Genomic DNA, 23,311 nt, shown 5'->3' on the forward strand with positions numbered 1-23,311 from the left:
TTCAATTCTTGATTAAGATGGTCATACTTTCAAGCATTTGTATTCAACATGAAGAGTAGAGATTTCACTACGATGCTAGAGCGCTACTTTTTATTTGGCGCTGGCAACACAGGAGTGTCCAAGGCTACGTAGTTACGTACAGGAGTAATAGGGTCAACTATAGTATTACAGCAAGTCCAGTGATCTTTAGCCCACCGCCTTGTCCTAGAAGGGATTTACCGCCCATCCCGTGCGGGGATACTGCCAGCTCCAATTCCAACCTCTCCATATAACCCCAATTGTCGTTCCTCGTCCCCAATCCCGACATCATCTCCTTCAGCTTTGCCCTCACCCGAGATGCGGCTAGCATGCTCCTCAAAAATCGCACTCAGAGTGGCGCGGGCGCCATTGGTGCGCAATGGCAATGGGAATCGTTGCCTGCATACCAAGCGGTATAATGCCGCCGTCATCGGCGGAGGCATCACCGGCCTTACAGCAGCCTACCGGCTGATGCGAGATCCAGCATGCAAAAAGGTCACGCTCTACGAGTCACAGCCCCGTCTCGGCGGGTGGATGCAATCAGATAAGGTGACGCTCGACTCCGCGGATTCCGGGGTAGGGGACCTCATTCTCGAACGCGGCCCGCGGACCTTACGAGCAGGATTTCCGACATGTCTTCCTCTCCTTGACATGGTATGCTGACTGCCGCATTCGCTTCCATACCAAGCCCATACCCATCTAATGCGCGAGGCAGATGTCTGAGCTAGACTTGCTTGATGATGTAGTCGTGACCGCGAAATCCTCCCCGGCCGCCACCAACCGTTATATCTACTATCCTGATCATTTGGTGCGCATTCCACAACCGCGCCCCGACCAGAGCTTGTTCGAGAATCTTTCGGAACTATGGAACACGGTGACCAAGGAGCCCTTATTCGATGGTGTCGCCAAGGATATCTTCCATGAGTACTGGGATCCGGCACCCGGGTCCGATCAACGTGACGAATCGATCGCGGACTTCATCTCGCGTCGTTTCGGCGCGAAGGTGGCGGACAACTTGGTCTCTGCGGTCATGGCTGGCATCTTTGCAGGTGATATCGATCGTCTCAGTGCGCGCACATTGATGGGCACACTCCGTATGCGGGAAGGGAACGGAAGCATCTTGAAAGAAATGCTACTGGACCAGCTGGCTGGACGGAGTTACTGGAAGATGGATGATCTTTTGGCTTTGCAGTCTGTGGGAGCCAAAAAAGACCTTGAGTACTGGAAATCCCTCAAATCGCTGCTCAGCGGTGCCAGTGTGTTCACCCTGAAGCAGGGCCTTGAACAACTTCCCCGCGCCATCGCCAAACAGTTGGAGGAGTCCGAGAAGGCTGAGGTCATCACTTCGGCTAACATACGATATATGATGCACGATTCTAGCACGGGCAACATCATGGTAAGGAGCTGGCCCCGTGCTGTGTGGCATTTGACCGAGTAAGCTGATGCGGTTCTAGATCGATATTGGAACAGAGGGTCCTCAATCATACCACCGAGTGATCTCTACTATCAAACCGCTTCAGATGGCAAAAATGGCTCCTCAGTGGATGGCCAAGAGCCGGTTCTATCCTACTGAATCCGTCAAGCATTTTCAGGCCGACGAAAACAACTATGCTGTGACGGTCATGGTAGTCAACTTATATTACAAGGCCGAAGACGACTTGGACATACCTAGGGGGTTCGGGTACCTCATCCCACGGAGTGTCTCCTATGAACAAAACCCTGAGTTGGCCCTGGGGGTCATCTTCGGAAACGAAACCTCCGTGGGCCAAGATACTGCCGGTAACACCAAATTGACCGTAATGCTCGGCGGCCACTGGTGGGACGGCCTGCCAAAGTCGAATCTACCAAACCATGACCAGGCCTGCAGTTTTGCACGTGCTGTACTTCAGAGGCACCTCAAGATCAGCGCCGAGCCGCTCGAGGCGAAGAGCTACCTCCACGTAGATGCCATTCCGCAGTATACTGTCGGCCATCTTGGGCGCATGCATGCCCTCTCCGGGGCGGTCCGGAAGGAGTTCCACAACCGGCTGACGCTTGCTGGCTCGTGGTACGGGACCAGCGGGAATGGTGTCCTGGACTGTGTGCGACAGGGCTATCTGGCCGCTTCCTATGGAGTGGGTCGGAAACTCACGGTCGGCCGGGGCTTGAGCCCCTGGAAAGGCTATGACTACGAAAACTGGGAGCTAGAGGGCGGCATCGTGACTTCACCCGTGCGATTCGCCGACATCGGGAAATCGGAGCGCCGAGTACTTTGATGCCCTCCATTATTCGCTGTTGCATGCTACCATGTCGGATCGTGACCGCTTACTGAGGAACAAGGCTGATCTGATAATGACAGATATCCACACGGCTCATGTGGAGGTATATAGACTTCCGGTAAACAGACCAGCAAGTTCAATTTGGAAATAAGATATGAACAGGGACGGTAGGGAACTAGATATGCTTTGTAATAATACATTGTGCAGCTCCCCCCCGGGACCGAGATGAGAAGTGATCATCCGCGAAGAGCGATGTCTGTCTCGAAAAGCCGTGGGAGATTGTTCATGCAGGCCGACGAGCCCTGAGGATATTCCGTGATAGTGTGATCTTCACCCTCCCAAGCGAGGCGTCGGGAGAGCCGGCATCGGCCAAGCTTGAGTTTCGGTTCAGCTGCAGTGTGACGCCACATCGGCATTCTGTGGAAAGCGGCCATAGACAACTCTTTGGGTCCCTCATTCGGAGGTAAGCACCGCGATCGTGGTACTTGGTGACAAGTAGCTCAACGTTTCGAGGCCTGGTGAGTCTGATAACATCAATCGCCATTAAGCGTCCTTCAGACCTTCTCACTTTCCTCGCCCTTCTCTTCTGCAGAAGCGTCTTTCTTGTCCCCATTGGCATCAAACCCCAGCGCATCGAGCTGGCGAACGAGTTCCTGGATCTTGATGACCTTTTCGAGCTGTTCGGGGAGCAGAGCCTCGCCTTGGTTCTTCTTGTCGCGCAGATCACGGGCCTGCCTCAACTTCTTCTTCAGGTTGCGGGCCTTCTTCTCATTCTCCGCTTCGGGATCCAGCGCCTGCTCCTCGGTCGGCTTACCCTCCGCTTCCTTCTTCGCGCCGCCGTTGGGTGCAGCCGCCGCAGCGCGCCAGTTGTCAATCTGCGTCAGGTCCTTGGCTGCGCCCGGTGCATCCTGAGTGGCCTTGGCCTTCTTCCGCGCCTCTCGACGTTTGGCGTTCTTGTTGCTGGCTGCGATGCCCGGTTTGTTGGCGTCAGAATCCTCGACCGGCTTGAGGCCTTCGGCGCCCGGCACACCGCCGCCGGTCTTGCCGCGGTTCTTCCAGGCTTCGGCCGCGCGGTTCTTGTAGAGTTCGACATCCTCGGGGGGGCGGTAGCCCGGTCGGACGCGGATCTCGCGACGCTTGGACCCGTCGGCGCGGGTTGAGGAGGGGATGAAGCGCTCTCCGGTGGCTTCGTTGGTGGCGATACCGGACGAGGTGACCCCACCGTTCTTGTTGGTTGCCATTTTTTGGAAGGTTGGCGGGGGAGAGTGGATGGTGGATGGCTGAGGGTGGGAGCGGAGTCACGAAGATTCTCAGACCCTTAGACCAATGAAGGTGGTGGGTGGAAAGAGAGAGGGGCCTGTCTAGAGGAGTGCTAGATACAAATAAGTAATGCCCCCGGTCTTTGGATAGTATGAGGGCGGAGGGCAGGGTATTGAGACGATGCCCGAAATGAATTCAATTAGTGTAGATGAAAAGAAGTGGAATGAGATGAACATGGATGATGAATTCATCCGTGACGGGCGGGAGAGGCTCTGGGCCAATTTAAGAGGCGCCGATCCGACTGGCCAATCAGGGCGCCGGTGTTTCCCGCTGCTGCTTTTCGTCTGAACTTATCCGAACGGCGATTCTTCCAACCTCATTCCCTCCCGTTACGCTACTTCCCCACGTTTCGCTCTTCTCCCACTTCCACCTCCGTTCCATTTACAATCCAGCACAATGGCCGGCGCTGTAAGTGTCTTCCGCAACTTGGTTGCCAGGACCGCTGCTCCTGGTGCCTGTGGTTCACTGGGCTAACTGCAGGGTGTCTCCGGATCCAGTTCACTACCACTCTCTACCGGTATGTCTCCTCCCTCTCGGACCCTCAATTGAGACCCTGCTAACCACAATTGATTGCCATAGGAGTCTGTTCCAGCGCAATGCTGTCTACTTGACTGCCATCTTCACCAGTGCCTTTGCTTTCGAGCTGTACGTCTAGCCTCACTCTCCCGGCCTCCCCTCCCGGTGGGAGACAACTGTCGCAGGAACAAAGCACGGACTAATCACAACTCCTTCGGAACAGGGCTTACGACACCGCTTCCAACCGCGTCTGGGACGCTTTCAACCAAGGCGTATGTTCTTCCCTGCACACCCCTTCCGGATATGAGTTTCTTACTGACGGGTTGCTCTCCGATTCGCGCACACAGCGTCAATGGAAGGACATCAAGCACCGCTACATCAACCAGGCCGACGACGAGGATGACGAGTAAATATGACGATCCTACCGAGTGTTTTGTGCCGCAATTGTGAGGTGGTGGTGGTGGTGGTGGGATAGACCAAGTGCTGGAGGGTAGAGATATCCATTCCCATGTTATTTTACCGAGATCGGAGGAAAGGGGAATTGGGATCCTCCACGGTGTTTGTTTCTTGTACGAGATAGTCCTTTTTTATTTCTGGAAGAATGAGCTGTACTATTGCGTGCATTTCTCTTAAGAATTCGCTGAGAAGAGAGGTATCGGATTATCGAAAGGGAGACTGCGGTCAAGTCGCGCCAAGCCGCATTTGGTCTGTAGATTCAACACGATGTCATGCTTTTCCCCTCCTTCCTCCGGACACAACGCATTCTCACCAAAAACGCCTCTCTCACTTTCTTTTGTTCTTTCTTTAGCTTCTACTCTTTGCCTGTTGTGAATCTGGACCCGGAAGATCATATCCTAGCAGACGTTGAATTAAAGTCTCAATAAGTCGTTGTTTCTGGACTAATCCAAGCGGAGCCAACAGCTCTTCCCCCACCAAACTGTGGCATCGAACTTGCTACTTTCACTCCTACTACTACTAATTCATTCCCTCATTAACCACTTGCTATCTTAACAATAACCAAGCGACCCTGTTTGAAACCACCAAACTTCCCCACCCCCCTCTATCTTCCAAAGGTTCGTTGTCATTCTTCTGGTTCTATTGCCGTTCTTTTTGTCTTCTCCAGCCATTCTCAACATTGACGGCCCTGTGTTATCGGCGCCCGACTAAAGTTGAGCTCGCAGATTTATAAGCCCGCCACCAACGAAACCGAGAGGGAAAAAAACAGCCCACCTTCGAGCTCTCGTCTCAAGCAACTTTCGCACCCCCCCCGTCACCTTCCGTTACCCTTTCTCCTCCCTATATCGAGAGCCGGATGGGTGTCGCGCTCGCCGTGCAACAGCGATAAATGATGCTCACGGAATGTGAGAGGTTTCTCAGCGAACGCCTCCTGCGGCTTCCCGCCGACCACAACAACCGCTATGGACCCCAAGCCGAGAAAGAGCTTCTCGAGGTGCTCTTCCGCTCGCTGACCGGCCAGAATGAGGGATACCTTCGACAGTTATTTCCCAACGGGTTGCCGTCCGGCCCCTGGAAGCTGGCAGAGGCCCAGGGCGCCGAGGAAGGTGCGGAGTATACCGAGGCGGCGCGGGGCAAGCGCTGCGGCCATATCTTCAGGGCCGGCGAGGCCACCTACCGCTGCATCACCTGCGCCATGGACGACACCTGCGTGCTGTGCAGCCGGTGCTTCGACTCCTCCGACCACACCGGCCACCAGTATCAGATCTCGCTGTCGTCGGGCAACTGCGGCTGCTGCGACTGTGGAGACGAGGAGGCCTGGCGCCTGCCGTTGTTCTGTGCGATCCATACTGACAGCGAGGACAAGAAAAAGGGGAAGCAGAGGGCCCAGTCGCAACTGCCTTCGGATTGGGTGAAGGCCATCCGACTCACCATCTCGCGCGCCTTGGATTATTTCTGCGACGTCATCTCCTGCTCGCCCGAACAGCTGCGACTGCCCAAGACTGAAGAAGGGATCAAGAAGGATGAGGAAGCTTCCCGGCTGCGTCCGGGCTGGTATGGGCCCGGTGATGAAGCGGAGGAGGAACCCGAGTATGCCCTCGCCCTCTGGAACGATGAGAAGCACACCATCAAGGACGTCGCCACGCAAGTCACGCGAGCTTGTCGAGAGACGAATCGCTTCGGCTTCGAGCGTGCCCACGAGACCAATGACATTGGACGCAGCGTGGTCAAGTATTCCCGGGACCTGCCGCGACTGCTGGACGTGTCGAAGATCATTGAGCACATCAGGGTCACCGTCACTATCCGATCCGCCCGCGATACGTTCCGCGAGCAGATGTGCGCGACCATCGTCGAGTGGCTGCTGGATATCTCTGGATGTAGCGTCGGAGATGATAACGAGATTCTGCGCCACATCATCTGTGAAGAACTGCTTACGCCGTGGAGGCGTGGTAGCGGTGCCTACAATGCGGACATCGGGTTGAAAGGCATCGATGACCACCAACAGGACGAGGCGTCCCCGTGGCGCACGGTCATGCTCACAATATCCCCCCAAGTCAACGTTGTACTGGCCGCGGCTGGCGATGATGATGACGATGATGAGGATGTCAATTCGGGCAACGAGCAGGAAGGTGTCAATGACGAGGAGGAGGCGGAAGAATTCGAAGAGTACCTGCGTGCAGCGGGCGAGACCAACGAAGACGAAGATGATGATGACATGGAACTCGAAATGAACCGACTTCGGGATGAGGTAGACGACGATAATGATATGGTTATGGGCGACGCGGATGACGCTCTGGACATCGCTCAGACCATCTTAGGACTCGCCCAGCGGGAACAACAGCGGGAGCAACAGCGCGCCCGGCAGCAGCAGCAGCAGCAAGATGAACAGGGAGAGCAGCAGTCACAGGACTTGCGGAGGCAGGAGGCGCAAGAAGGGGCGCAGAACCGGTCGAACCAGGAGGATTCGCAACCCACCGCCAACGAGCAGGCCCCCAATGAACAGCACGAGCGACCGCCGACTTCCCTTGTTCCTATCCCCAAGACACCGTCAGGGGTGGTTCGACCATCGCCGGCGAAAACGCCTATTCATTGGCAGTATCGATCCCATGCTGCAGGGGAAGGGCAGGGTGTGCCGGTTTACGAGGACTTGTCGCAGCGCACTCGTCTCGACTGGATGATTCTCTATGATCTTCGCCTCTGGAAAAAGACTCGTACCGAACTCCGCGATCTCTATATCGGCACCGTTGTCAATGTTCCTCAATTCAAGCGGATCATGGGTTTGCGCCTGTCAGCCCTCTACACGGCGCTCGCGCAGTTGTACCTGATTGCAGACAGAGAGCCCGACCACTCCATTGTCAACCTCTCCTTGCAGCTTCTGACCACCCCGTCTATCACGGAAGAGATTCTCCTGCGTGGAAACTTTTTGACCAAGGTCATGGCCATTTTGTACACGTTTCTTACAACTAGGCAGGTCGGTGAACCTCATGAAGTTAATCCCAACGCCACCCTGGCATTCGACGCTGGGTCCGTGACCAACAGGCGTCTGTACCATTTCTTCTTGGATCTACGGTACCTGCTGCAATCCGAATACGTCCAGAATCGCGTGCGCGCGGAAGAACAATACCTGTCTCAATTCCTGGATCTTGTCAAGCTCTCGCAAGGCATATGCCCCAATGTGCGTGCTGTAGGGGAGCATGTTGAGTACGAGACCGACGCTTGGATCAGCGCGTCAGTCCTCATGCGAGAGATCAATCGGCTCTGTCGCCAATTCTGCGAGGCCTTCCGTAACCCCGAGATCGATGGAGGTGCAAAGCTGCTGCGAGCCATCCGATCAGCCACCATCTCTGCCGTGGCTCACTCATACGGATTGGAGCTCAAGCGTTTCAGCCAGGCCGAGATCAAGGATTACGTGTCTTTCAAAACTCTGCCTCCCTTTGATTTTGAGGTCAACCAGGAACATGTTCCACGATACCGGGTTGTAGACTTCGTCGTCGAACGTGGCTGGATGAGTTTCCATCATGCGCTTCATTACACGCTATCCTGGTTGCTGGAGTGCGGTCGTAATGTAAGCGGCGCTGTCATGCGCGATGTACTCATGGACGCTGCACAGGCGGCGAATGACCAATACATCCACGACTCACAGCTGAACTCCGAGGATCTGCTCCTGGCAATGTTCGATTATCCCCTCAGAGTTTGCGCCTGGCTGGCACAGATGAAGGCTGGCATGTGGGTTCGCAACGGTCTCAGCCTTCGGCATCAGATGTCACAGTACCGGGGAGTCTCATCCCGCGACTTTGCGTATTATCGCGACATCTTTCTGCTTCAGACTGCCATGGTCACCTGCGATCCTAGTCGGGTTCTTGCATCCATCGCGGAACGTTTCGGCATGGTGGACTGGGTGAACCGGGATTACAGCCCGCGGAGCGTCTACGAGGACAACCAGATCGTCGACGTGGCCGAGGAGTTCATCCACCTCTTGATTATCCTACTGACGGACCGTACCTCGATCACTGCCATTGACGACAGCGACAGTGCGACTCGGGAGAGCATCATTCGTGATATCGCGCATGTCCTTTGTTTCAGGCCGCTATCCTTCTCCGATCTGTCCACACGCCTCAGCGACAAGCCCCTTGACTCGGACATGTTCCAGGATGTGCTCGAGGAGGTTGCGAAATTCCGGGCACCAGAGGGGTTGAATGATACAGGTACCTTCGAGTTGAAGCCGGAGTATCTTGACCTTATTGATCCGTACAGCGCTCATTACACCAAGAATCAACGGGATGAAGCGGAGAACATTTACAGAAACTGGGTGGCCAAGAAAACTGGCAAAAAGGCGGATGACGTGGTGTTTGAGCCCAAACTACGTCCCATCACCACCGGAGCTTTCTCCGAGCTTCATCGCTTCACCCGGACAATGGTCTTCGCTCAGCTTGTGCACCATTGTCTGGATTATGTGGTGTCGTTCAAGGAGCGTACTCCGCATATTCAACCTACTCGGATTGAGACTTTCCTTCAGGTGGTCCTACATTTGATTCTCGCCGCCTCGCTGGATGACAAGAGCGATGAGGATGAAATGTCCGACGGCTCGCCGGCATCCTTCATTTCCCACGCTCTGAACAAGGTTCGACACTCGACGCAGGCTGGTCCAGTGACTATCGTGGGTCTCCTTGAGAAGATTTCCGTGGTGGACGATTTCAAATCATGCGGAGCCAAGATCCGGCATATTCTGAAGCAATTCTGGCAAAAGCGTCCCGAGGCCTATGCCGCAGCTACCGCTTCGCTGAAGTTCCCCTTTGACAGGGTTGACACCAGCACTCCTGCTATTGACAATGACATTGAGAAGGAGGCCAAGAAGAAGCAGGCTTTAGAAAGGCAGGCCCGGGTCATGGCCCAGTTCCAGCAGCAACAGCAGAACTTCCTCAACAGCCAAGGTGAATTTGACTGGGGCGAGGGAGACTTCAGTGATCTCGAGTCCGAACCCGAGACTGCGCCTGAGACTAAGCTGTGGAAGTATCCTAGTGGCACGTGCATCCTGTGTCAGGAGGAGACCAACGACTCGCGACTCTACGGCACGTTTGCCTTGATCCAGGATAGCACCATCCTGCGTTGTACTGATGTATCGGACGCGGATTGGGTGCGGGAGGCAATCCGGACACCGGCGAGCCTGGACAAGTCGGCCGATCATCTTCGCCCTTTCGGAGTTGCTGGGGAAAATCGCACGACCGTCCGCCGATTGGACTCGACGGGTGGCGAAGTCATCAGCGAGAAGGTTGGACTCAGCAAAGGCTTCAAGGCCCACAACACGAATCCGGGGCCGGTGACGACCGGCTGTGGCCATATCATGCATTACCACTGCTTCGAGGTCTACCTCACTGCTACTGGTCGTCGTCACCATCAACAAGTCGCTCGCGCCCACCCGGAGTCGCTGGCGCGCAAGGAGTTCGTCTGCCCTCTCTGCAAGGCGCTCGGAAACGCCTTCCTTCCCATTGTCTGGAAGGGTAAGGAAGAGTCGTACCCGGGAGCCTTGGGTACCGCTGTCTCGTTTGACGAGTTCATCAATGTGGAGCTCAAGTCGATTCTCTCGCAGCCCCGCAACTACGCATTGCTTGCGGAGAGCAACAGCAATCCACAGACTCTAGCGTACCAGGAACTCTTTGTGAAGTATTTGAGCAAGACGTTGGTCCCACCGCTCGCTTCGAAATTGGGCAACCCCCCATCCCCTCCCTCCTTCCCGTCGACTCTTTCCATGCCTACGGTCAGATTACCAATGCCTGGTCTCTTCCCTGCCGAGGAACCTTCTGCCACGAGCCCGCTCCAGGCGACCTTCAGTCCGATCGAGAATCCTCTTTCCGAATTGCTGCAGATCTACCAGAGGCTGAAGCAGACTTTGCGGGTCAATCACATCCCATCCACGTTCAACCATGTTCCTGGTACTCTGGAAAGCAGTGATCTGGTACATACCGACTCGCTGTTCCAGAGCTTTGGCTACAGCATTGCGGCGGTGGAGATAGCGCAGCGGGGTGTGGCATCGGAACCGGGCTCGACCCTGCTGGACAAGATCCCTCAGCTGACACTGACGCATCTCCGCATCCTCGCGGAGACGGCCTTCTCGTACGCGGCGGTCGGTTCACTACAGCATGGCGATAGCCCGCATAACCTCAGCGCGGACGAGGTGCACGAAACGCACCGGCAGAAGATATGTCAGTTATTCATTGGTCACCCCTACTTGAGTGGCACACCTCTATTGAGGGAGAGGCGCGAGATTGAACCGCTCTTGAGCAAGGATGCGTTTGTATTCTTGGCCGAGTGTTCGGTTTCGCTGCTGCCGACCGTTCCCATTGATATGCGCCATTTGATCCAGATGTGTTATGTGGCCGAAATCGTCAAGGTCGCCATCACCTACATTCTCTGGCCTTCGGGGCTGCAGGAAGAAGTGGTTCAGCATGGCGATGCCAACTACATGCCGGCGCTTGATGAGGCGGACTCCCGGGCCGACTTGAGTCGGCACTTCTTCAACTCCATCGTCACCGAGCTGAGGACCAACATCGGACAGGAGGAAATCACGTCGTTCCCGACCGAGGGTAACTACGTGGCGGACGGAAGCGCCGTGCCGCCGCAGGTGGTGATGACGCTACGCCGGCTCATTTCACGTTATGCCTTGACTTTCCTTCGCAAGGTGGTCATTCTTCTCCACGTCCAGCACGGGGTCGAGTTCCCCAACACGGGGTTGAACGATGTTGACGCCCCAGAGCTTGACCGCTTGACCAAGATCTTACATCTGCCGTCTCTGGACGAGATCTTTGGGTCTGTCAACGCTTCACGCAACCGCGGCAGTGTGTTCGACTCGGTCATCTCGGGCTGGATTCACCACTGGAATGTGTCGCGGCCCGGGCTGACGTTCGGCTACCACACGCTGTGGCCGAGCCTCCCCCACCCGGGCATTTTCGAGCTGGTCGGGCTGCCCAAGTATTATGATAGTCTGATCGACGAGGCCAACCGGCGGCGGTGCCCGAACTCGAAGAAGGAGCTGACCGATCCCTGCATCTGCCTGTTCTGTGGTGACATCTTCTGCTCGCAGGCCGTGTGTTGCATGGACAAGAGCCAGAACTTGGGCGGATGCAACCAACATGTTTACAAGTGAGTTTATCCTTACCTTCTCCCTTTTTCTCTTTTGCTTTCTAAACTAACGGTCAAGCAGATGTGGTAAATACATCGGCCTCTTCCTCAACATCCGCAAGTGTATGGTGATCTACCTACACAACCGCAGCGGATCCTGGCACAACGCGCCGTACCTGGACCGTCACGGCGAAGTGGACCCGGGCCTGCGGCGTAACCGTCAATTGATCCTGAATCAGAAACGCTACGATCGGTTGGTCCGCGACGTGTGGCTTTCGCATGGGATTCCGACGATGATCAGCCGGAAATTGGAAGCGGATATCAACAATGGGGGATGGGAGACGATGTAAAGAGATGAGTTGATGCAATCGATGTATTCAGGGGAGTGATGTATTTAGGAAAGCGACGGTGCGATGCGGATAAAGGGTGATTCATGTGACTTCAGGTGTTTTTCTTTTGAAAGCGTTGCGCTGATGGTGATGGACTAAGCTGGTGCCGTCCCGTATGCATGGAAGTTTTTCCCTGTGGATGTGTGGTGTTTTGTTGTTGCTTTTGGGGGAAAAGTTTGAGATGGTGGGTGCTGGTGGGAGATAAGACAAATAGCATTTTGCTGGGTATTTACCGGACTGGATCGTTGAGTCACCAGGTTTGATTGGATGTGGGGCGATGTGCATTGCTGGTGGTAAGTAAGGTAATTGAATAATACTCAGTATGAGGAAGTCGCATTGAAAGCGTGTTCTTTATCCATTTCCAGGCGACGGTCAGAAGGCGACCCTGGGAGCGAGATTCAGTTACCACTCCTCACCAGCCAAGACCAGTGCCCTACAATCCAATTCTCTTCTATTTTTTTCGGTCTGCAATAATGCAATGCAATGCAACAAAAAGTGATTGACATCTCCAATTTAGAATCCAATGCTGGAAATCATTGGACCACCCAATCTGGTAGCAAATTCCCCACAGCCCAAAGTCCAGACAGTATAGCATCCTTGGTTTCGGGGATGACTTTCGGGTGTAATACAGGTGATTGGTTGGTGGGGGTAAGTGGGGGAGGGGGGGAGGATGTTGAATCCCATGGATCGAGGCACAAACAATTACAACAATAAATAACTTGTTTCTGGGCAGGGGGTGCTGCTCTGCTTTCTTCTTTGCATTGTGTTTCAGGTTTGTATTGTTGTTGGATTGTTTGTTGGAGAGTGGGAATACAATTGCACAAACATTGTAACGGGCCAATGGTCTTTGTATGGACTTTTGTTTCAGATTCAGGTAGTTACTCTAGTGACAGGAACTGTATGAATAATGATCAGGATGGAACCCACTTCGTAAGTGCAACACAAAACATCAAACTGGTATCAAATGTGTAAAAGTGTAAAAGTGTAAAACGATATCATCATGATAACAAGACCGCTTCCTCGGCGGAAGGATGACCCCCCCGGAGGCAAATGGCAAAGGCAAAAGCAAAGGCAAATCCACCCCACCTCAAAAGCCAGTCAGCCAGAGGCGAGTCGAGGGCTTAAGCCATATACGCCTGGCCCGAGACACTCAACTTCTCCCCATCCAACAGATAGCCCTCGGCGCACATGAAATACGCATAGCGGCCAACGCCACTCTGGCCATCGAGCCAGGGGACGACCTCCTCGAGGAAGGAGGCGGCCTCCTGGGTGCCCTGGCCGGCATTGACGGCGCTGTTGAGGGCGAACTCGGTGACCCAGGTCTCCTCGAGGCCGTACTTCTCGGCCAGCGCCACCGCTTTGCCCACAAAGGTCTTGAAGTCGGCCGCCGAGTCGCCGTACCAGTGCACGGCGAGCACGCTCACGCCGCAGCTGCCGCTGCACCCGGACAGGAAATTCTCGGCCCACGAGAGGCCCGTGTCGGCGCCGACGCCGTTGGTGACGGCGGGCGTCACGAGCTTGGCCTTCCCCTTGAAGGGGGTGATGTAGTACTGGTAGTCGGAGACGGCCGCAGACGAGGACATGGCCGCCTGGCCGCTGTTGTCGGGCTCGTTAAACCCCAGGATGTACTTGCTGCCGCTGTTCAGGGCCGTCTCGATGGCCGTGAACCACGTCCCGAACATCTTGCTGCCCCACAGCATCGGCACGTACTCCACGTGCGACGGCAGGCTGCCGTCGCTGTACATGTTCCAGTCGTAGCCCCAGGTCACCGTGCCGCTGTTGGCGAGGGTGGTCACCGTGCTGGCGCTGTTGTAGGCGGCGCCGCGTTTGCCGGAGGTTGAGTTGATGCCGCTGCTCCGGTGCTCGAGGGTGACGTGCGGGTGGTTGACGCCGACGGTGTGGCGGTTGTGGTGGATGTGTGAGGGCATCGCCAGGACGGTGCTGGCCACGCTGCTGGCCACGAGGAGGGCTGTGGTGAAGGAGACCATTTTGCGTGGTATTTTCTGGTTGTAGACTGAGAAGACCGGTTCTCGAGTTCTTAGACAAGGAGTCGTGTAGCTACTTGGGACTCAAGTAGCGCTGGGGATAAGGAATGGATGAACAGAACCGTGCACGGCACAGGTAATGGTTCAGCAGGTGTCAAATGACAAAGGAATGACTGGGTACTGAGGAGTGATCAGTATACTGAAAAGAACCAACAAAAAAGAGAGAGAAGAAACGAGGGAAAGGGTGGAGGATATATACCCTGGTCAAGCAGAGGGGAAAACCAACAATTAGGGCTGGGCTGGGCTTCTTTGCGGACTTTCTTCCTTCTTCCTTCCTTCCATCAGGCGAAACGCCCAGGAACCGGACCCAGTCAAAGAACAATAACAAATAAAAAAAAAAAAGAAAAGCAAAAATGAACCAAAATGAACAACTGTCGGAGACTTCTCGAGGAACAAACTGTTTCATCTTGGCGATTTTCATCCTTTGGGGGTCTTTGATAGGTCTCTTCGAAGGGATCTGTCGGGTCTGGGTACCTGAACCACAACCAGTCCCTCTCTCCCCTGCATCCTTCACCGCGGCCAAACGGGGGGCCGATCCGTGGAACGTCATCGGGTGGAAGATTGGCCTGTGCAGTATCCATCTGACTGGCCGACCGGCCATCTTGCTGGTTTCTGCTTTTCTGGTTGGGGGAAGTGGGCGGTTCCTGCAGGCGAGCTGCAGTTGAGTTTTGTGCCCGGATTCTCTCGACCCGGTTGACAGCTGGAGCTGCTGACGGGATCTAGATAGTAGATACCCAACAACAACACTTCTGGTATGACTTTTGTTTTCTACAAGAACAATGGAATGCCTGCCTGTCAGTCAGCCTGTCAGTCAGTCACCAGCCCACAGCCCAGACCCGACAGCCCGACAGCCAAGTTGCGTGGATGGGGCCTGCAGTTGCGCTACTTGCACGCTAGTTGATTTAGTGAATTTAGTGGCGGAGCTCCCACGAACGCCTCTTTCTGTTGTTGTTGTTTTCTTTCTTTGCTGCTGTGCTGCTGTTGCTGCTGCTGCTGCTCCACTTTTCATCCGGCTTTCTTTCTGTCTGCGTCGGTGTGTGTCTGTGTGTCGGTCTGTGTGTTGGTCTTTATTTCCACAGGGCAGCCCTAGTCCCGTCCACCAGCGCGACCACACCCATTTCAAGACTTCGAATCTGATCCATCAGCACACCACCACCTCCGTGGTTATTCTTGTCTCTCACTTTTACAGCATACTCCTGAATGCATCCCAATCGCCCTGAAATATTCCTGAGCAAGGGTCTGAGATTAATCCAACAATAACTTGGCCAAGACACAGCTCCGCATGGGGGCCAGGGGAAGCTCTACTTCGTTGCCTGGAGCTGCCTCGCTCTCCGTGTCGGTCACAGTTAGTTGTGTACGGAGTCAATCCCTGGCGAAGCCTGGTTGCGTGGCTCGAATCAGGCCATATGGAGGAGATCGTGTGTATACGATAAAAAATCACTCTGTGTTGTAGATGGCTAAGCAGCATTGTGTACAGTGCAGTGACAGTGCAGTGACAGTGACAGGAGATGCAGTGGCATCCTGCAGCTTCAGGAATGGATTGGATCCGGCGGTGCCTGAAAATCAACTTCTTCTGTCTGCATCAATAATCATCAATGTGGCGAATGTATCCCGTCTCTCTTTCTCCGACGACTGTTTCCAGTCAATCGGAAAATGTAACCTTCCCTCTTTGTGGTTTGCGCTGCTTACCTGTATCCCCACCACCAACTTTTAATTATCCCTTTGATTGTTTTGCTAAATGCGCGGCAATCTACCCACCCATCCAGTACACCATAACACCCAGACCAGACAAGACCAGACAAGGAGAGTAGGTGTCGACTCGCACAGTCCAATTCCCAATTGATTCTTCCTTGACACTAAGACACCAAGACACTAAGAAGACTCCACCTACACGCGATAATCCTCAATCCATTCCCCTCTCTTGTGCCCCTCTCCACCCCACTCCACTAATCCACAATCATCTCTAGCATCAACACCCTCACAGTCAGTCAGTCAGTCCCAGTGGATCAAAGGGAAACCCTAGCAGTGCACACAGCCCACCAACTGGCAATTCAGCATATCCGTCCACGGCTAATCGGGGGTCCAGACCTCGACGTACTGAGGAGTTTTCTTTTTCTCTGTTTGGTGTTTCACATTCCCTCAGAGGGCGCCAATGGGATTGCAATCATTGAGGCACGGTAGACTGTAGGTCTAGTGTGGGTTTATGCTGTTTGGCTTCTTTCTGTGATGGGCTTTTTTTTTTTTTTTTTTTTCACCGACTTACTTGACGGACTCTGCGGTCTGTACTCATAGGTGTGGGTTCAAGAAAGGTTATGGGTGGTAGATGCTGAGGATCAGTCCAGGTGGGCGGTTCGGTCTACTAACTAACCACTCTACGCTGCTCTACCCTACCTATAAGGTAAGGTACTACATGTAAAGTCTACACAGAAACTGAACTGAACTGTCTGTCCCTATCGACTTCTTAGTATACGTAGAGACGGAGTACCATACACTACATCAAGATTATCCAGCCTATATGGAAATGAATGACAACCCCTCAGGAAACACTTAGCCAAGGAAGTACTCAGTAAGTACAGGACAGTATCCCACCTATCCACCCACCCACCAGGAAACCCCAAGTCAAGGTCCGCTACAGATCCACCGGCCTTCTTCCCTGTTCGTGTTCCCGGTAATCCCGCCATGAATATTCATATCATCCTCGCTAGGCCACGGAATACTCCGTACCCGTACGGTGGGAGAGGTAGGTGGGGTCAAATCTTCCGGGTTCGTCCCCCCATCCGATTCAATCGCCCTTGCACCACACATCCTTGTATGAGTAGACTCGTGTACTCAGTGTTCACGATGTATTGAGTAGGAATCTGCCCGATGATCCGTTGCTGTTGTCACCCTTGTACCGAGTTCATCACATCACGTCGGCTTCCTAGACGCAACGCAGGAAAAATCCCGCAGGAGAAGAGGGGTGGAGAGAGTGGGGGAGACGAGGTGTTCATCGGCGGGGTCGTATATACCGAGTAGAGATGGTGAAGCAAGACGAATTTTAGCCGATTGAATCAATGCCTCGATTCAGGTTCCCCTGGAGTGTCGAATGGGGAAGGCTGCTAGATGGATGGGAGGTAGGTTGGACCTCGATCTACTACGCAACTAACGTTACTGCATATATTGGACTGTGCTGTGCTGTGCTGTGTGCCTCGGTCTGGTTTGGAAGACGGCTGCGGAGAGGAGAGGAGAGGGTCTGAATCTGCATCGAGAGGCCGCCGGAGAATATACAGATGGAGACGGAGCAACATGTGCTTTGCATTCTTCTGAGAAAAGCAAGATTACCTCTGAGGTTTGATAGTTATTGCGAGTGTGCTGACTGTATTGGTTGAATATTCTGAGTCAAGTATTTGGTTAGTTGACCTAGACAATTTGACAATTTGACAATATGAGTAGGTCGTGTTACTATGTAAAGGGCTTGACGTATAGTATTAAAACTGACTGTCCTTCCGGGATGTGAATTCTTCCATCTTGGCCTCTGGTTAGGGTTCGAGTTCATCGATATGGTTGATCTTGTAAAAAAAAGTAAATGGATAGCTTGTGGGCTTCAACAAGGTCATACACACTAAACTTCTGAAAGTCCGCTCCTCATACATTGTTCTTACCGGAGCTCAGTAATCCAGAAAACTAGGGCTGGGTTTGCTCCATCTTTGCTTTCCCTCCGTCAAAGACAATGCATTGAGCGGGCCTGCTATCCTTCTTTCCAGGGCATGGGCTTTAGAAATAATAATACATGCAAGCAGACAATCCTCCATCCTCCGCTGGTAGGACTTTTGTCTTCCCTTATTTCTCACAGGAGATGTTGAGTAATTGTGGTTCGTCCCTCGTGTCTAGTATACAACCCACCCACCCAACCAACCAACCAACCAACCAACCAACCCTCAACCTTGAAACGCCATTCCATTGATCCCTTGATTTACACCGCTGTACAGTACACAAGATGCTGTTAATATGTTTGCTCTTATCATTCAGGCCCCACCCATTTCAGTATCTTCTGGCTCGGGCATGCTATGGTGTCCGTTGGTCTGGGCCAACCCAGACTCCGTCGTGGTCGTGGGCATCGGCGTTGCGTCCTCAGTGCCCGCCAGTTCGGCCGGCGTGTTGGGGTCAGAGATCGAACTCCCATAGCCGTTCAGCGTGGTGCCATTCGTCTGCGCGCCGTTGGTTGTCGAGCCATGCGCATGCGCATCGCCGGCGGTGCTCGCCTCCTCCCAGACGCGAACGGTCCCATCCAGCCCGCAACTGACCATCAACCGCGCCCCGCCGAGCGAGCACGTATCCACCCCCAGCACCACGCCCGTGTGGCCCTCAATGCGCTGCAGGACCTGCTTGCTCACCACGTCCCAGCACAGCACGGCACCGTCCTCGCTGCCGCTGACCGCAAAGGCATACACCGGCATCCCGGTGGCGGGCTCTCCGCCGTACGTGCCGAATCCGCCCTGCAGGCTGTACTTCCGGTTGCTGTGACCCTGGTAGGTCTTGATGCACCGGCCGGCCACGTAGTCCCACAGTCGCACGCAGTCGTCCAGCGTCCACGCCAACACGTACTTCCCGTTCGGGGAGAACTTGACCGCCGTGACGGGCGGGTTGTCCTCGTGCACCAGCGTGCGCAGACACTGGCCCGACGCCGTGTCCCAGATGCGGATCAGCCCGTCCGTCGCGCACGAGGCGATCAGCGTCCCGTCCCAGACTACGTCGATGCCGCCCACCGGATCCGAATGCGCCGGCAGCGACCGCATCACCTGCGCCGACCGCACGTCCCACAGGAAGACCGCCTCATCGTAGGAGCCGCTGACGAGCATGTTGCCTTTCGGGGAGAATGCGATCTGGTAGACGTAGTTGTGGTGACCAACGAACGGGATCGGGTGCGCCTTGCCCTAAAACACGTACAAAGGTTAGCCTCAATGACAGCCCATGCGCCGGGTCGTGGTGTCTTCCATACCGTCAGGACGTTCCACAGTCGGATCGTCTTGTCGTCCGATCCAGATGCGATAGTCGCCCCATCCGGGCTCCACGAGATCGTAGAGATACCCGCCAAATGGCCCTCGAACGAATGGATCAATTTCCCGGTCACCGTGTCCCACACTTTGACAGCCCCGTCCGCTCCTACATCACAAACGCCGTTAGCCTAACCTCCCCATAAAGTATCTCACGGAAAAGACAAATCTCACCTCCACTCGCGATCATCGACGCATCTGGCGAGAACCGCACGGCGGACACCCCCCGCAGATGACCGCGAAGTAGGAACTTCGCGCGATAATCCACCTTATCCGGTTTCGGCGGCGGCGGCGGCGGTTGGGAGACGGGCGTAAGCGACCGGTCGGGGTACGAATCTGGGGTTTCTTCCACGAGATCGCTATTCGTGGTGGGTTCCGGTTCGTCGACATCAAGGCCATCATCGGCGTTGACCATCTCCTCGTCTTCGTTGTCTCCGGGGTAGTTGTCGCGGGGGGGTTCGTCGTCCTCACGTGCATTCTCGTCATCGTTGTTGTCGTGATTGTTGCTGTCGTGAGGCTCTATTTCGTCGTCTTCAGGTGCATCTTCTTCTTCTTCGAGCGGAGGAGCATCGGCTTCTGCGGCGACGGAGGGGAGCACAGCGACATTGGTAGTTTGGTCCATTTCGTCCATCTGCATGTCCTCTCCTGCATCCACATCTTCTTTTTGGTCTTGTTCTTTTTCCTCCTGAACGTTGCCATCTGGATTGTCCAGATTCCGCTTCTCGACCTGAACCTCCACGGCCACCTCCACCTCCCCGTTTTCAATCTCAACATCATCCCCGTCCGGCGTAGCAGCATCAGCATCAGCACCCACGTCACCCTCACCTTCACCCTGGTCCTCACCCTCACCGTCACCCTCATCAATCTCCACATCCCCATCCCCAGCCACATCCACATCCTCCTCTTCCCCGTCTTCATCCTCCCCCTCCCCCTCCCTCTCCTCACCAACCTCATCCTCCCCATCCTCCTCCTCCCCCTCCACATCATCAACCTTAACCTCCCCGCGTAACCCAGACAAATCCCTCCTCCCCCTCCCCCCCCCCCCCCCCCCCCCCCCCCGGGTTGGAAACACAACCACCAACCCCCCCCCCCCCCGCGCCCCCCACCCCCCCCCCCTCCCCCCCCCCCCCCCCCCCCCCCCCCCCCCCCCCCCCCCCAAAAAAAATCAACCGCAACCGCCACAGCAGTCGCGCCCACTGACCTCCTCCCACTCCCACTCCCACTCTTACTCCCACTCCGAGTCCCCTTCCCCTGCCCAACCACTCCCCCTGCGACTCCAGCAACCCCCGCAACCCCAATCGACCCACGCTTCCGACTCGTCGACCGCCAATACTCCTCCGCGTCGATCGTCAACTCATCCGGACTCTCGGAGCCACTCAGACTGCGCCGCTCAGGCGGATGATAGGGCCGCTGCGGCGGATACACGTTTTTCTGTTTCTGGATGCTCCAGCTAGCACGGCGGCGGCGTTCCTCGGCCTCGTCGTGCTCGGAGCCCGCGGCCAGTTCGTCTGAGGAGTCGGAGTCATCGGCATCGTTGGCGGCGGCGGCGGCGGCGGAGCTTGGCCTTGCGGTTGCTGGTGGTGGTGCGAGTGGTACCGGGGATTGGATTCTGTGGGCGTAGCCGTTGTGTTTCGTGCTGGCGCTGAGTGGAGTATTCGTGTTCTTTTTATGCGAGAGTTGGTTGTGTTGCTGGTGGTGGTGGTGGTGGTGGGAGGGGGTTTGGTAGTGCTGGTGTTGATGCTGGTGCTGGTGTTTATCCGGCGTGTCCAGGCGACGGCGCTTGGGGCGGTGGGTGGGATTTGCGTCCATGGGTGATGACCCCTTGTAAACGTCAGGGGTAGAGGATGTATGCGATGGCAACTGGGTTGAGTGGGAATCTCAAGGGAAAGGGATTATGGTGGGAAGGGGGATGGCTATGGTTGTGGCTGTGGCTGGCTGGGTCATGAGTAGTGATGCTGATTGATGGTACGGTATCTTGGTTTTTTTGGTCAAAAGGGATAGTTGCCAGTAGAGTGGAGAATTTTCCAGAACGAAAATCAAGATGATTGAAGGAAATAAAATGAAGAAGAGAAAGAGGAACAAACGAGAAAAAACCACAAAGGGCAACAATGTTGTTTTCTGGGGAATCCTTTGCGCGATTCTCGGATTTCTTTCATTTGAATTTCGCCCATCCCTCGTGACGATCGCGCGGGTTTTGGGAAGGCGGTCGGTTGGAAGGCCGGTGGGTCGAGGCCGGGCGGTGAGAATAATGAAATCATTGCGGAGGCTATACGGAGTACTTGTTCGGTTGTTGTAATCTGGACAGACACTCCACGCTACACTCCATGTAACTCAGTGCATGCAAACCTATGATGACAAGTGCACTTCTTTGAAATATCCCATCCTCCACAATGTCCGACACGCCCCTCGAAAAGCAACCACAACAACAACAACTACCCTCCCCTCCCTCCACCGCAGCCACCGCAACCACCACCACCGCAACCACCCCCACCTCCATCCGCATCCTCACCCTCAACTGCTGGGGCCTCAAATACATCGCCAAACTGCGCCATGAGCGTCTCACTGAGATCGGTCGACGGCTGGCCCTCGCCACCCCACCGCCGGAGATCGTCGGGCTGCAAGAATGCTGGACGCAGGCGGACTACGAGAGTATCCGGCAGCAGACGCGACACATCCTGCCGTACGGCAAGTTCTACCACGGCGGGATCTGGGGCGCGGGGCTGGCGATCCTGTCCCGCTGGCCGATCGAGGAGAGCAGCATGGTGGGGTACCCGCTGAACGGGCGGCCGACGGCCTTCTTCCGCGGGGACTGGTACGTGGGGAAAGGAGTGGCGTGCGCGCGCGTGCGGTTCGGTTCATCCCAAAAAGATGTGGCCGAGGTGTTCTGCACGCACCTGCACGCGCCGTACGAGCGCGAGCCCAACGACTCGTACATCTGCCACCGCACCGCGCAGGCCTGGGAGATCGCCAAGCTGATGCGCGGCGCCGCCGAGCGCGGCCACCTCGTCATCGGCCTCGGCGACTTCAACATGCTGCCCGCCTCGTTCGCCCACCGCCTCATCCAGGCCCACGCCCCCGTCCGCGACGTCTGGCAGGTCCTGCATCCGGATTCCTCCCTGGGCGCCGCCATCGACCCCATCGAGCAGGCGCGCGGGAAGCCCGTGCCGTCGGCTGGGTATAATATCACAGAGAATGGGGCCACCTGCGATGGGCGGTTCAATACCTGGCGGTGGAGTAAGGAGGACCAGAAGCGGTTGCTGAAGAAGGGCGAGGAGATCGAGGTCGATCCCGAGGAACCCTGTCCGCGCGGCAAGCGGCTGGATTATATCTTTGTGGGAGATGGAAGTGGTGGTGGTGGTGGTGGTGGGGGGTTGCGGTCGCCGTCAGCGGCCCCGAAATGGTCCGTGAAGTCGGTCCAGTTGAGTATGATGGAGCGCCATCCTACGCTGCGATGCTCGCTGAGCGATCATTTCGCGGTGGAGGCGGTCATCACGCGGGAGGGGGAGGAGGAGCAGTCTGCGAAGCTAGAGGCCGAAGGGGGTAGTGCTGCTACGGCTGCTACGGCTGCTGATGGCTCGTCACTCGCTCCAAACACCACCCTAGAGCCAGAGACCTATGACCGCATCATCGAGATGATTCACAAGTATGTCCTGCGGGAACGCTCGCAGCGACGCTGGCGACTCGCACACTTTGTCGCCTCCGTGTTCGTGTCGATCGGCTGTATGGTGGGCGTTTGGTGGACGGGTGACCATCTGCCGTATGTGGCCTTTATCCTGCTGTTCGTGAGCACGTTGAACTTTGGAGCGGGAATCCTGGATGGATTGATTGGGGGGTTGTTCATGTCCAGCGAGCTGCGCGCGCTGAAGGAGTTTGAGTGGGAGGTTCGGAACGCGAAGCAGATCGTCGAGGCGGCGGCTGCTGGTGGGAAGTCAAAGAGGACGGAATGAGGTTGTATGACTGTCTGTATAATATGTGTGGTCTTTGTATATAATTTAATGTTTACTAGGCTGAGATCGATGAGCTGATCGAGTTCTTTGTATGCATGATATGCCTGCAATGAGTTTACTGAGGAATAATTCGTTTTCGAGATTGAGAAGAGGAATCAGATCAGGGTGAAAGCTGGAGTTGATTCTATGTCGATGTGCAAACCAACACCAAGC

The 23,311-nt window shown here is 55.4% G+C and overlaps 9 protein-coding genes across 9 annotated transcripts; 5 read left to right on the forward strand and 4 right to left on the reverse strand.

The window, feature by feature from the left end:
• The first annotated feature begins 283 nt into the window (after positions 1-283).
• Positions 284-2,286, forward strand: hem14 (oxygen-dependent protoporphyrinogen oxidase). The gene is made up of 3 exons (XM_025630378.1): positions 284-672; positions 734-1,414; positions 1,473-2,286. The coding sequence occupies exons 1-3, from the start codon at positions 337-339 to the stop codon at positions 2,271-2,273; spliced, it is 1,818 nt and encodes a 605-aa protein (XP_025487901.1). The 5' UTR covers positions 284-336; the 3' UTR covers positions 2,274-2,286.
• A 105-nt stretch (positions 2,287-2,391) lies between these two features.
• Positions 2,392-3,765, reverse strand: BO82DRAFT_358071 (putative RNA binding protein Pym). The gene has a single exon (XM_025636184.1). The coding sequence runs from the start codon at positions 3,515-3,517 to the stop codon at positions 2,831-2,833; it is 687 nt and encodes a 228-aa protein (XP_025487902.1). The 5' UTR covers positions 3,518-3,765; the 3' UTR covers positions 2,392-2,830.
• Positions 3,766-3,963: 198 nt separating this feature from the next.
• On the forward strand, positions 3,964-5,002 carry BO82DRAFT_344468 (cytochrome b-c1 complex subunit 9). The gene is made up of 5 exons (XM_025633663.1): positions 3,964-4,004; positions 4,094-4,113; positions 4,176-4,241; positions 4,336-4,384; positions 4,460-5,002. The coding sequence occupies exons 1-5, from the start codon at positions 3,993-3,995 to the stop codon at positions 4,520-4,522; spliced, it is 210 nt and encodes a 69-aa protein (XP_025487903.1). The 5' UTR covers positions 3,964-3,992; the 3' UTR covers positions 4,523-5,002.
• Positions 5,003-5,156: 154 nt separating this feature from the next.
• Positions 5,157-12,075, forward strand: BO82DRAFT_176128 (putative ubiquitin-protein ligase E3 component (UBR1)). Its single transcript, XM_025630379.1, has 3 exons — positions 5,157-5,185; positions 5,294-11,705; positions 11,767-12,075. Exons 2-3 carry the CDS (start codon positions 5,458-5,460, stop codon positions 12,032-12,034), a joined length of 6,516 nt encoding a protein of 2,171 aa, XP_025487904.1. The 5' UTR covers positions 5,157-5,185; positions 5,294-5,457; the 3' UTR covers positions 12,035-12,075.
• Positions 12,076-12,908: 833 nt separating this feature from the next.
• BO82DRAFT_358075 (glycoside hydrolase family 128 protein) lies at positions 12,909-14,424 on the reverse strand. Its single transcript, XM_025636185.1, has 2 exons — positions 14,318-14,424; positions 12,909-14,238 (listed from the first exon to the last, which is right to left on the reverse strand). The coding sequence occupies exon 2, from the start codon at positions 14,059-14,061 to the stop codon at positions 13,195-13,197; it is 867 nt and encodes a 288-aa protein (XP_025487905.1). The 5' UTR covers positions 14,062-14,238; positions 14,318-14,424; the 3' UTR covers positions 12,909-13,194.
• BO82DRAFT_176166 (uncharacterized protein) lies at positions 14,023-14,824 on the reverse strand. Its single transcript, XM_025630381.1, has one exon. The coding sequence runs from the start codon at positions 14,717-14,719 to the stop codon at positions 14,213-14,215; it is 507 nt and encodes a 168-aa protein (XP_025487906.1). The 5' UTR covers positions 14,720-14,824; the 3' UTR covers positions 14,023-14,212.
• Positions 14,799-15,454, forward strand: BO82DRAFT_176137 (uncharacterized protein). The gene has a single exon (XM_025630380.1). It carries the CDS (start codon positions 14,898-14,900, stop codon positions 15,336-15,338), a length of 441 nt encoding a protein of 146 aa, XP_025487907.1. The 5' UTR covers positions 14,799-14,897; the 3' UTR covers positions 15,339-15,454.
• Positions 15,455-18,033: 2,579 nt separating this feature from the next.
• On the reverse strand, positions 18,034-21,246 carry BO82DRAFT_435666 (WD40 repeat domain-containing protein). The gene is made up of 4 exons (XM_025641045.1): positions 20,412-21,246; positions 19,326-20,127; positions 19,097-19,260; positions 18,034-19,031 (listed from the first exon to the last, which is right to left on the reverse strand). The coding sequence occupies exons 1-4, from the start codon at positions 20,958-20,960 to the stop codon at positions 18,123-18,125; spliced, it is 2,424 nt and encodes an 807-aa protein (XP_025487908.1). The 5' UTR covers positions 20,961-21,246; the 3' UTR covers positions 18,034-18,122.
• Positions 21,247-21,461: 215 nt separating this feature from the next.
• Positions 21,462-23,189, forward strand: BO82DRAFT_435667 (inositol phosphosphingolipid phospholipase). The gene has a single exon (XM_025641046.1). It carries the CDS (start codon positions 21,542-21,544, stop codon positions 23,096-23,098), a length of 1,557 nt encoding a protein of 518 aa, XP_025487909.1. The 5' UTR covers positions 21,462-21,541; the 3' UTR covers positions 23,099-23,189.
• The last annotated feature ends 122 nt before the right edge of the window (positions 23,190-23,311 follow it).

Source organism: Aspergillus uvarum, assembly GCF_003184745.1.
Source record: "Aspergillus uvarum CBS 121591 unplaced genomic scaffold BO82scaffold_65, whole genome shotgun sequence".
In the NCBI taxonomy this organism is placed as follows: domain Eukaryota; kingdom Fungi; phylum Ascomycota; class Eurotiomycetes; order Eurotiales; family Aspergillaceae; genus Aspergillus; species Aspergillus uvarum.

What these genes read in the sequence shown, in the direction of transcription:
- hem14 (XM_025630378.1), top strand. Translation starts at nt 337, where the DNA reads ATGCGGCTAGCATGCTCCTCAAAAATCGCACTCAGAGTGGCGCGGGCG. An exon ending in GTCTTCCTCTCCTTGACATG is followed by an intron (nt 673 to 733) that starts GTATGCTGACTG and finishes TGCGCGAGGCAG; the next exon opens with ATGTCTGAGCTAGACTTGCT. An exon ending in CTAGCACGGGCAACATCATG is followed by an intron (nt 1,415 to 1,472) that starts GTAAGGAGCTGG and finishes ATGCGGTTCTAG; the next exon opens with ATCGATATTGGAACAGAGGG.
- BO82DRAFT_358071 (XM_025636184.1), bottom strand. Translation starts at nt 3,517, where the DNA reads ATGGCAACCAACAAGAACGGTGGGGTCACCTCGTCCGGTATCGCCACC.
- BO82DRAFT_344468 (XM_025633663.1), top strand. An exon ending in TTCACTACCACTCTCTACCG is followed by an intron (nt 4,114 to 4,175) that starts GTATGTCTCCTC and finishes TGATTGCCATAG; the next exon opens with GAGTCTGTTCCAGCGCAATG. An exon ending in AGTGCCTTTGCTTTCGAGCT is followed by an intron (nt 4,242 to 4,335) that starts GTACGTCTAGCC and finishes CCTTCGGAACAG; the next exon opens with GGCTTACGACACCGCTTCCA.
- BO82DRAFT_176128 (XM_025630379.1), top strand. Translation starts at nt 5,458, where the DNA reads ATGATGCTCACGGAATGTGAGAGGTTTCTCAGCGAACGCCTCCTGCGG. An exon ending in TGCAACCAACATGTTTACAA is followed by an intron (nt 11,706 to 11,766) that starts GTGAGTTTATCC and finishes ACGGTCAAGCAG; the next exon opens with ATGTGGTAAATACATCGGCC.
- BO82DRAFT_358075 (XM_025636185.1), bottom strand. Translation starts at nt 14,061, where the DNA reads ATGGTCTCCTTCACCACAGCCCTCCTCGTGGCCAGCAGCGTGGCCAGC.
- BO82DRAFT_176166 (XM_025630381.1), bottom strand. Translation starts at nt 14,719, where the DNA reads ATGGCCGGTCGGCCAGTCAGATGGATACTGCACAGGCCAATCTTCCAC.
- BO82DRAFT_176137 (XM_025630380.1), top strand. Translation starts at nt 14,898, where the DNA reads ATGGAATGCCTGCCTGTCAGTCAGCCTGTCAGTCAGTCACCAGCCCAC.
- BO82DRAFT_435666 (XM_025641045.1), bottom strand. Translation starts at nt 20,960, where the DNA reads ATGGACGCAAATCCCACCCACCGCCCCAAGCGCCGTCGCCTGGACACG. An exon ending in CTGGAGTCGCAGGGGGAGTG is followed by an intron (nt 20,128 to 20,411) that starts GTTGGGCAGGGG and finishes GATGATGTGGAG; the next exon opens with GGGGAGGAGGAGGATGGGGA. An exon ending in GACTGTGGAACGTCCTGACG is followed by an intron (nt 19,032 to 19,096) that starts GTATGGAAGACA and finishes TACGTGTTTTAG; the next exon opens with GGCAAGGCGCACCCGATCCC.
- BO82DRAFT_435667 (XM_025641046.1), top strand. Translation starts at nt 21,542, where the DNA reads ATGTCCGACACGCCCCTCGAAAAGCAACCACAACAACAACAACTACCC.